The sequence below is a fragment of the Melanerpes formicivorus genome, unplaced genomic scaffold, assembly GCF_026170545.1.
Source record: "Melanerpes formicivorus ecotype bairdi unplaced genomic scaffold, bMelFor1.0.p_v2 SCAF_2, whole genome shotgun sequence".
Taxonomy (NCBI): Eukaryota; Metazoa; Chordata; class Aves; order Piciformes; family Picidae; genus Melanerpes; species Melanerpes formicivorus.
In genome coordinates this window covers 53,776,428-53,787,908 of record NW_027142354.1, presented here as the reverse complement: position 1 = coordinate 53,787,908, position 11,481 = coordinate 53,776,428, and the positions used below count along the sequence as shown (strand labels likewise).

At 45.7% G+C, this 11,481-nt stretch overlaps 1 protein-coding gene across 1 annotated transcript; it reads left to right on the top strand.

Annotated features, from left to right (window-relative positions):
* The first annotated feature begins 1,000 nt into the window (after positions 1 to 1,000).
* On the top strand, positions 1,001 to 1,279 carry LOC137446150 (uncharacterized). The gene has a single exon (XM_068148541.1). The coding sequence runs from the start codon at positions 1,001 to 1,003 to the stop codon at positions 1,277 to 1,279; it is 279 nt and encodes a 92-aa protein (XP_068004642.1).
* The last annotated feature ends 10,202 nt before the right edge of the window (positions 1,280 to 11,481 follow it).

Genomic DNA, 11,481 nt, shown 5'->3' with positions numbered 1-11,481 from the left:
AGGGGAGGTCAGTCCAGTCAACTTGCTTTACTACTATGTTAAGGCCTTGTAGTCATGAGACAGAAAAGGCAGCGGTACCACCTCGCACGTTGGCAGGTGTGGCAGAGAAAAGAGCCAAAGTGTGAAAGGGATGGCACTACCTGCACAATTGTTTCATGGTTGTTTTATCTTTCAAATGTAGCTCTAATTTCTGAGGGAAGTATTTACAAAATAGCAATTCAATATTCGGACCACCTAACAGAACTTTTGTGTCTCTTCTCTATGCTTAGCAGACTCTGCAGCCTGGGGAAGCCTGACTTTTCCTTCTGTGAAATTCTTCTTCCCTCCTCCTCATCCTCTCCAATATTTGTCTGCAAAAGGACTACAAAATACTCCATTGAATTCACACTGGACGCCCAACGACTTGGTGAGCAACCACCTCGCTGTCCTCAGCGGGGGATAGCTCTGCTCCTGTTTGCAATGATGCGCAGCTCATTTCATCACCTTATTCTCGTAGAGGGCACAAGCTCGTCTGCAGGACGATGGCAGTCAAAGCAAAAAGTTGTGCAAAGGCGAGGCTGGGTTTTTCCCTTCTCTGACATTTCTTGCCCTTCCCTCTTCTCAGCGTGCACCGGGCATGTGTCACAAGTAGCTGCTGAACCAGATGGCCCCACAGCTCTGATCCGTCTGGTAGCTCCCGTGCGCCTATAACCGCTCGGGCAGGCAATCACGACAAAAGGAAAACAAACATGAAACCTGTCCCCGCAGTGACGCGGCTCCGCCAGGGCCACGGCCGCTGGCAAAGGGGGTGGCGGGGCCGTTGGACGTGTCCCTGGGGAAGCGGTGGCAGCGCCGGAGGTGAAGCTGGCTCATGCGCGTTAACCGCGGCTTCAGCCCGGAGAGCCCCCGGCCGAGGTGTTATGCTGGCCGCGAATGCGGGGCGAGAGAGAAAAAAACAGCCTTGTGGGTGCGAGGGCGGTTTGAGGGCTCTCCCGGGGCTGAGGAGGCAGTGCCCGGCTAGATGGCGCTGGCAGCCCAGGAACGGCCCCGCGCCACGGCCGCCCGGAGCCAAGGGAAAGCAGCCCCGGCCCTGCGCTCCCCCAGCCCCCCGCCAACACCCCCCTCTGAGCCCTGCGCTGCCCACAGTCACCTCGCAACACCCCTTCCTGAACCCTACCCTCCTCACAAACAGCCCCCAACACCTCTTCCTGAGCCCTATGTTCCCCACAACAACCTCCTCCGCCCAACACCTTCTCTGGTCCCTACCGTCCCCCAGCCACCGCCCCAGCACCCTCCATAGATTCTAACAGATTGTGTCACACATCTGAAGTTACAGGGATTTGATATAAACCCACCATGCAGTAATTATGAGTGTAAAATACATTTGGGGGAAAACATTTTGCAGACTTGCCAAGACTAACAGCTTACAAATAAAGACCCATTCCTGCTCTGGCCTCGAGCTGCGCCCTGGAGAATTTGCACATGTATTTGAAATGAAACAATCCCCCTATCTCTGTGTTTACTAGGGGAAAAAGAAAACCCCAAACCCTTCCTTCCACAGGTCCTTCTATAAATGTGATCCTGGTTCTGGGCAGTTTGCAGTCAGGCAGAAGCTGCTGGTTTTTAATGTGAAATAATGCAAGGTTTTAAAGGAAAAAGTTGGCTGATAGAATTCGTTGGTGTGTTATTTATCCGGCTGGAGCTGCTGGTTGCAACTGAGGGCCACCTGAGCAGTCCTGCTGACTGCATAGCAAATTAGGGTTTGAAGGGCAGGTCTCACTGTATTACCCCCCCAAAGAGGAGGGAAGGCAGGAAGAGACAAGCAGAGTCAGAAGGGAGGGAGATGGAGACAGGACAACTAAGAAGGATTTAAAATGGAAAGAAACCAAATGGGGGGGGGGAGGGGGGGGAAGAGGATGGAAGGTGGATGGGGAAGAGAACACAGATTAGAAGAGGATTAGAGGAGGAAGCAGTGAGAGAAATGAGCCCAAGGGAGGTGAGGCTGAGCTGGGAGCTAGGGAAAGGCCACAGAGGCTGGGCAGGGGAAAGCTGGAGAAATGCCGAGAGAAGAACAGAGGTGGTTGCAAGCAGAGACAAATGCAGCTGGAGGGAGACAGGCAAAGTGGTGGCAGACACAGAAACAGGGAAACATAGAGGAATTCCTACCTGAACCTACAGTTTCTAGTCCTTGCATCCTCAAGGAAGAAAACCACACTTTCATGGGTTTCTTGACAGACTGTTGGATGCTGCTCTGCCATGTGTGTCCCTGAGGACTGGGCTGACCTCTTCCAGGGAAGTCCCTCTGACTAGTAACTGTGGTGAGGCATGGCGGTTAAGGCCCCAGTACTCCCAACAGAGATGTGAGTGTTTTCATCGAAGGGCAATGTTTATGAAAATATTTGGAGCTTCACAGGAGATGCTCAGGGATGCTCCATGCAGAGTGGACTTGGACCAGGGTCCACCATTTTGACAGTAATGTGTGCAGCTCATTTTCTCTACTTCATAGCCTACAAAGAGTAGCCACGTCCAATGCAGAGGACGGATGCTGTGCTGTGATGTTCAAAGCATGGTCTGTTGAATCCCATGGTATTCATAGGAAATTTCAAAGGGATTTGCAAAAGAAAATCAAGAGAAACAAGTTTACAGTCAGTCAGCTCACATGCAGTCATGTTTTTAGGGATGTGCTCAACTGCCCTGGCAGATCTCTCATTCCGTCACATGTACCTTTTTTGTCTTGTGTCAATACACAACAACCCATCTGTTAGTTTTCTGTCCTCTGGGCTTCCTTCTCTTGCCAGTATGGTTACACAGTTATTCTGAGCTCAGGATCCGGTTTAGGGATGCTCATCTAGTGAACAGAAGTAGCATGAAGACATGGAGTAATCTGAAACCTGCTTGTGACTTTTTTGTTTGAGGTTCAAGCACAGCTTCAGAAGTGCCCACCCATGAATTCCCATGAGATGTGTCTTGTTCCTAGTGTTGCATATACTGCTGCTGGGTTGTGGCCATTGTAAGTAGGAACATGAGCACGTGCATCAACACACTTCTTACAAAATGAATGTGTCTTTAAATAGAAAATGACCTGTTTGTGCAGTGCTGTTCAATGGCCAGCTTCTGGCATATTAATACCTTGTTTCTCAGTATATTAAACTGCCTTCCTTCCAATAGGAAATGAAGGATTTCTGCAAGATGCCAAATCCTCCCTGCCACAGTTCCATTTCTTCCCCACAGTCTTTGCTGTTGGAGGAGGAAGGAAGGAAAAAAAAATAAAATAAAGAGAAAAAGAAAGAAAAAGAAGGAGAGGGGAGTTTGATGACCTAAGCACAGAGCAGGAGCTGAGACTGTTTTTTCTGGCCAACACATTTAGTGTTGCTGGGGCATTTGCTGCTTCTTTGAAAGGCCAGTGGGGGGAAAAAAAAAGAGATTAAGTTCATCAAGATAATACAAAGAATATTCAAACTGGAAGCAGAGGGGAAATATAGAAGGTCTGTTTTTCCAATAGTAAGTAATCAAAGTACAGGAGGATGTAATTTGCAGATTAGGAAAATGAACAAAGACTATAAAATTAACTCTATGACAGAGAGGAGAACAGTCCATTTGAAGGGGGGAATAAACCAACCCCCATAAAGCTTTATGGCTGATACAATCAGTATGTTGGTTTTAACTTAATAGGGAATATTAGCAAATAATCAACCACGGGTAGTCTTCAAGACCTGGTTGTACTGTAATCTGGATTGGATATGACACACCACCCAAGCCTGGGGTTTCAGAGCAAGGAGACCTTCTCAAATTCCCAGTCCTAGCTGTGTGGGTGTGCTTGGGAATGGGGAGCAGGCAAGGAGTGTTAATGTGTGCCAAACCTGCCACTGACAGCTGTCAGTCATCCATCCTTTCTTCCTCTGGTGACTTTTCTCCAAGCAAACCAAGCCCAACCCGGTAAATGTGCTTCCTCCACAATGAAATCAAATTGTCTCTTGCACTCATGCCAGCCTGGGAGCAGCTCAGGGGGTGGATGGGAAACAAAAGCTTTTAATTAGCAAGGCGACTGCAAGTTAGTTACAGAGCAGGTTGCTATAACAGGGACCCCCCATATCTCAGAGTGCTAGAAACTGTGCTCAGCTCTGTGCAGAAGAAACTGTAGACATCTCCAAGGGAAACTTCTCATTTTCCTCACAAGAGGAGCTGTTATCTTCTCTTGTATCAGTAGGCACTGAGCTCCTGGTATGGCCCGAATGAATGATGTTGTCAAACTGGAGTAGAAAGAGATTTTTCTTACACAATCTTCTATCTAATCCTAATTTTATTCCCCTTGCTGTCATTCTTAATTCTCCTTCAAATTTTGTTTTAAGGTGAAGACAGGGGAAGGGAGGAATAAGTCTCACTTGGTAGATTCTGTTTGTGTTATTCATGTCTGTAAATAATATTTCCAGTAGCCTGTGAGCCTGCAACAAGTTTTATAGGACTCAAACACAGGGCCTCTGAGGAGCAGTAAGTCCAGAGCCATGTTCTCCAAAGAACAAATCTCTTAAGTCTCTTTGCTATTCTATTTTCTAGCAGAGAGGAAAATCACAAGGCAAATAAATGAATCTATCCAAAAAAGTCTGACTGTCCTCTTGTGAAATTCTAGGTAAATGATTAGGAGTAGCACCAAAGGTTTTAATGAAGTTGCCTGGATATAAAACTGCCGTGAGATCAGGAATAAATCTCCCATGCTGCCTACAAAGGAGGAAAAGGAAGCTTGCTCAGGAAGAAAGTTTGCTCAAGAATGGAATTCTCTTTATTTGTGTGACACAGATCACACAACAAGATGCTGAAATCTGAACAGGTTTTTTAAATTTGCTTTTAAATAAAGTGTTTGATTGTGAGCCTCTCCCATCCCTGGGGTCTGTACATTCTCTTCAGAAACAGGGAGCAAAACTCTGTAGGCTTGGGAAACATCAAGTGGCCTCAATAAAATACAAAGAGACTGAAACCATTGTTCATTAATAGCAGACAAAAGTGTAAGGATCCTAAAGAATTAAATATTAAGAATGGGAAAGTTCTGCTACTAACAATGTTTCCCCAATATGCTTTATTATCCCTGGAGTTTTTCTCCAGGTGTTTAAAGTACGAAGTGTTAGAAGTTGTGGATGAACTTCTGCTTTCTGGAAATTTGGGGTGAGGTTTTTGTAAAGCACTTGTCTTCAGCTTTGTGAGTTGGATCAATTGAAATGCAGGAAAAAAAACCCTGTCTTTCCCTAACAAATTTTGAATTTCCTCATTAAAAAGAAAATGTCAAATAAACATTTGTCAAGCTTTGTGAAACCCTGTTCAGGGCAAAAAAAGAGAAGAGTGCCAAAAACAGCGTGCCTTTGAAGCTGTGCAACCTGCTTTCATTGTGCAAAACTTTCAGTGTTAGTGGGACTAGATTTAGAATTAAGAATGTGGTTGTGTCCCATTGAAGTCTCTTTTGTGCCACTTTTACGGTCGAGGTTTTGAAGCTTTGCTAGTTGTGTTTCGTTAAACGGCTGCGCTTGTCACGGGGACGGACATCTTACTCCTTTAATGGGTCGTCCTGCCCCTTGTGATTAGCAGGCAGAAGCAGTTTGATATATGTGTCAAAAAGACTGTCCTTTGTGAGCCAAAATAAAATGAATTCTCTGCTATGCAAGAAGTTAAATACTTTTAAACTGGCTTGGCTTGGGATCTGACTTCTTTTACTAATACTTAATTTTAGGTGGAATCAGTAGTCAGAGACCTTAAAGGCAAGGGCAAGATTTCAAACCAGATTTATGCACTGCAACACTTTTAAAAGTGTGTGTGTGTGTACACACATATGTCACTGCATTTATAGTGCCATGCTGGAGCTATCTGTGATGCTCCAGCTGCTATGGTCAGAATGCCATGCGGTCTGCAGTGCTTTTCACCTTCATCTCTCCCCTGGGAGTTAAGAAAGTGCTGTTCTTCCTATTTTGCAGATGGGGAACTAAGAGGTTCATAGGCTAGGAGGAAGATTTGACAGTGTGAGGCATTGAGGACAACTTTTCCACAACAAAAAGCTGGATATTTGAGTCTAGAGATCCAAATCATTTGGCTTCCTAAGTTTGAGGAAGGAAGGGTAATTCAGGAGGCAAAAGGCATCTCAGGAAAGCTCAAAGTTTACCTGCAAGAGGCAGAGCCCTCAAAATAAATAGTAGTGGCAGGTGCCCCAGACCCCCAGCACTTCCTTACTATGAATGATTCTTTCAAGGGTATGCAGGGAGTGGAGGGAGAGTGCAGTTGTATAGGAGGGAAGGGAAAACTGCCCCTGTGTCCTGGAGGGCAGGATCTTACCTTGTTTTGTAGCCTGGCAGTTCCCTTGCTTACCTCAAGAAGTGCTGGTGCTCGTGTAGGAGAGCACATTGCCAGAAATGCCAATTAATGTCAATTACTGAAAGGAAGAAAACAGAACGAATTCCAAGGCTTTCTGCAGGTGTTTTATAGCTCTTCATCTAGCCTATTGGGCATGTACCAGAGACTTGTAGGGGCCATTCACTTGCCTGCATTGTGGACACTTCCCACTTGGAGCATCTATCAATACTGACCTCTCCGTAAGCCTGGATGCCTCAGTGAGAGCAAGTGCTCAAGCCTGGGGTGTGAGGAGCCAGCTTTGACTTGGTAGTTAGACACTAACTTGACTGACAAGTTGTCCCACTGAAGAAGCCTCTAAAAGCTTGAAGAGGGTGAGTTAGCACCAATCTTCCTCACTAAGTAGTTGCCCTCCCCAGTGGCTTGATGCTGCATGTGGGTGTTGCACACATGATGGAACAGTACTTGTCAGAGCCGAGTCAGCACAACTGACTGCCTCCAGACAATCCTAATTTTCTGTGGCTGGAGTGACATTTCAGGCCTTTTTGCTTGGCAGAGGTGACACTAAGAGTATGATCCTTTTGAGGACCAAGGTGGGACCCTGGGCTCCGTGTTGACCCCAGGTGCTGCTGTGGGTGTGTGCCTGGGAGAGGGACATAGTGCCCTTTTATGTTCATGCCACCATGGGTGAGGTTCCCTGCTTCCTGTGCTCAGCTCTGCCTTACCCTTGTTAGGTGTCCTGGCTAGCTAAACCGTGACAGCTAACCCCCTCTGTTTTGTTTGCATTATATTCACATAGTTTCTGAACCCTAAGGGTGATGAGTTTGCCAAGAAGCAGATGCTGCTGGTTCTGCTCTTATTTGCTACTTGAGGAGGTTGCAGGCAGTGAGCTGAGGCTGTAGAGGGGGAGAGCTGGGTTGTTACCGGGCTCCAGGCAGGCAGTGCTCACTGCAGCATGCGATACGGCGATTCATAAAATGTGACATTCATGTTGGTAGGACACTGCTGTGAGCCTATTTTACTCCGTGATAAAGACTACATCTGTCAGGGTTCATCTCCTCCTTGCTGGGTCCATTGGACAATCAAGCAGGGCAAACTTGTTATATGCAGGGGACGGGACTGGCTCTGCAGCATGTGAACCCTTAAGCCTGTGTTTAGGGGGTTATCCCTCGGAGGAGTTACTGCTGCACAAACTCTCTGCGCAGCCCAACTTGCAGAGAGCCTTATCCTGCGTGGTGCTGGGTGGGACATCATCATCTAAACATCTTTGGGAACCAGTCAGCACTGCGGTTTCTCCAGGCTTGAAAGGAAAAACCCACTGTGCATTTCAAAGCCAAGATTTTAGGAACAAGAATGAGCCTTTTAATTGCGTTTTTCACTTAGGAATGTGAAGGAAACACTGTGAACCTTGAAAAGTTTGATATGTACCAGACCAGTAAATAGATTTGGCTTTGTTTTTTTAATGTTTTGCATACTTTGTTTTTCAAACTTTCACCGTCTCTGCTTTGTTTCAGTTAATGAAATTCTTCTATTGCAGCACTGGGACTTTTAAAGCATTTTCGTAACCTCCTGTCTCGGTCTCCAAGGTATAAACATTATTTTATAATTAGCCTTCACAACTATGTTATACATTTGAAAAGGAGGGGGAAAAAAAATGTTTTTCCTCCATTTTTGTATAGGAGAATTACAGTTTCTGTCTGGGGACTAAAAAGAATGTGTGTGTATGCGTGTGCAGGGGAGAGAGAGATTCAATCTGTCGAAATTTCATCTCCTGCCAGTTACACATGAAATCATCGTTTAGGAGACAGAGTGGGAAATTACTGAGTGCATTAGAAAAATCCTCACTCTATCCTTAATGAAACTGCTTTAAAACACAATGGGAGAAGGAAGACTGAGGCACACTGGTGTTCTACCCAAAAAACATGGGGGAAGAACATTGACTTTTCACCCCTGTTATGTAACTTGGCATCAAGCTCTCGCTAGCTGATACTGATGGGAACTAATTTGTCTCTTGGCCTTATTCCTGCCAATCCCCTATGGTGTTTTCTTATGGTGACTTCATATCAGAATAAAGCTGTCACCAAGGTAACCACATGTGCAGATGCACAATCATGGACATGCACTGTGTAATTAAGCCCAAGTATAAATAATAATATTCACTGTAGTGTAAAGTGCTTGAACGATGCTGCTTGAGGAGCTCTCATGGTGTGTCTTTGGTAAAGGGTTAGCTTCACAGTGTTACAACATGGGGAAACTGAGTCACAGGGCAGGGAGGGGTCAAGGGCAGCCTCCCTGATGCAGGGGGAGGCACTGCATCAGTTGGAGTGGGGCAGTGCTGGAGGAGCACCTAGCGTTTTCCATAGGCATAACTTATTAATGCGGTCCCTGAGCTTTAAGCTCAGGTCCTTTGAAGTGTTTCTGCTGGGTTTACTCTCATTCAGGCAGATTTTTTTTGTGAATGCAATTAGTTGTAGACAGAAAAGCTTCTCCTCCACCCAGCCAGGATGGATATATGCAGATTCATGTATGGATCATTGCCTTGACTTCAGTAAAATTTGGATCCAGTCCCAACAATCTCTCCAATCTTTGCAGCAGGGAACAGCCCCCCATGAAAGGAAGCTGCTTTGGAATGTTCTTGAAGTGGTAACTCTCTGTGCTGTAATAAATTTTCAGGATGTTTTCACCAGAGGAAACAAATCCATAGGAGAAATATGGTCTAATGGCTCTTGAATTTTCTAATAAGGAACATGCCAAGTCTTTCCCAATAGAAACATCCCCCTGAACCTTTCATTCAGGTATATGACAGAAGCTCGAGTTATGGTGCATTTCCAAAGGTTTGTGTTGTGGTCTTTTTTCCATGGAGAAAGATGCTCAGACAACGCCTAACCTAGACGGAAGCTTTTAGGAATGAAAGTGTGTTCCAAGGAGCAGGGAATATGTGGGAATCAAGTGGTTAATTCCTGTTTTCAGCAACGGCATAGGAAAAAAAAATTGCATGTAAGCATGGAAAAATATTAGTCTCTCTCTTTTGAAAGCCTCCAAAAAGATTTGTCTGAAGCGTGCATTTAAATGGGAAGGATCCAGGTGTTTTCAGAGCGCTTCTAGCCTCCAAGCAGGCCTGGGGCAAACCTGAGCATGCCGTATAATGTAAGGAGGAACATCCCTCCATCCTTCAGTAGGAAAATGCAAATAGGCTCATTTCCTCTTTTGAGGAGGACTTTAGATAAGGCATTCCTCGAGCAAAGTAACCTGTTTGGTGTCTTCCCTGCCTGGAATATTACGGTGAGAGTGAAGCAAGTGACACACACCGAGTCACAGAGCACAGGCTGGGCTTGCCCGTGCAGCTGCATGAGGAGGGAGGGCTACAGCTGCCCTCTGCCACCACTTATCCATAAGATGTGTCGGGTGCCAGTTTTGCACCACTCCTTCCGCCCTTCTGCCCTTCTCTTCCAATGCCCTTGTATGCATGAGCTGAGCTGCTGCTGTTTGGTAACAGCTGAAACTTGAAAATAAGTTACCCAAGTGAGAAGTGCAGCAGAGACCTGCACTCCCAGAGTCCTGTGTTCATGGAATAAAGCATCTGTGCTTTGCTGGAGCCTGTTTGCCTCCCACTCCCCCTCCTCCTCCCAACCCATCCCTTTCAAGGAAAGCGCCTGAAATATGTTTTGATTTCATTTTGCAAGTAGTCTGCTAAAAACATTTCTTTCCAGCCTTTTCTCTAAGTTTGTTTTCTTTGCTAGTTCAGCCTTTGAAAGAAACAACAACTTTCCATTTTTTTTCTGTACCCATTAAGAATAATTCTATTTTTTTTTTCAAAAGTGTAGGCAGAATCCAACAGCATAAACTTCATTGTGAGAGCTGAAATGGGAAAGGAGCTCTTCTGAAACATCCAGTCCTAGTTGTGACTGCTTAGCTGTGCAGGTAACCAGCAAAATGATTAAGGCCAGCGCAGAAATTCAGTCTCAACTGGGTGACAACATTCCCTTTTTACCAAAGAAAACCCCAGGTGAAAAGAAGATGATCTTCATTGTGATGTTTTTAGTAGAAAGTTTACAAAGTTCACTTCTCACTGAAAATTTTAATAACTGTTGGTAAACAATAGTTATGAAATCAAATCTTAGTTGTTGGGTTGTTGTTGTTGTTTTTTTTATTCAGGGGAGGGATTTTTTTCTTTAAATTATTTTTATATCCTCTATGATCATGGATGTTTCTTCCAACTCCAGCTCCAGGCATCATGTAAATACCTGCTTCTGTGGCAATGAAGGAAAAATTGCTGGCAGGGTGAAGGACTGTGATCACTCCTTGTGCAGCCTTAAATAAAATAAAATTAGAAGAGTATTCTCAATATTTTTAACTATATTTTTTCTTAAGCAAAGGTCATCAGATTTGAGAACCTGGTTCGTGGTTCTTGAAGATGTAAGCTTGATAACACTATAGTGGTTGTGATATCACAATCACTGGGGTCAGAGTGGCTGGAGAGCTCCCAAACAGACAGGGACCTGGGGGTGCTGATTGATACCTGCCTAAACGTGAGCCAGCAGTATGCCCAGGTGGCCAAGGAGGCCAATGGCATCCTGGCCTGCATTAGAAATAGTGTGGCCAGCAGGAGCAGGGAAGTCATTGTGCCCCTGTACTCAGCACTGGTTAGGCCACTCCTTGAGTACTGTGTCCAGTTCTGGGCCCCTCAGTTTAAGAAGGACATTGAGACACTTGAATGTGTCCAGAGAAGGGCAGTGAGGCTGGTGAGATGCCTTGAGCACAAGCCCTATGAGGAGAGGCTGAGGGAGCTGGGATTGTTCAGCCTGGAGAAGAGGAGGCTCAGGGGTGACCTCATTGCTCTCTACAACTACCTGAAAGGTGGTTGTCGCGAGGAAGGGGTTGGTCTCTTCTTTCTAGCAACCAGCACCAGAACAAGGGGACACAATCTCAAGCTGTGCCAGGGGAAATTTAGGCTGGAGGTGAGGAGAAAGTTCTTCATCGAGAGTCATTCATCATTGGAATGTGCTGCCCAGGGAGGTGGTGGAGTCACCATCCCTGGAGATGTTCAAGAGGGGATCGGACGTGGCACTTGGTGCCATGGTCTAGTCATGAGGTCTGTGGTGACAGGTTGGACTCAATGATCTTTGAGGTCTCTTCCAAACTTTGTGATACTGTGATACTGTGATAAGACTTCTG

Bases quoted from the DNA above. Each gene is read 5' to 3' on its own strand.
- LOC137446150 (XM_068148541.1), top strand. From the start codon at position 1,001: ATGGCGCTGGCAGCCCAGGAACGGCCCCGCGCCACGGCCGCCCGGAGC.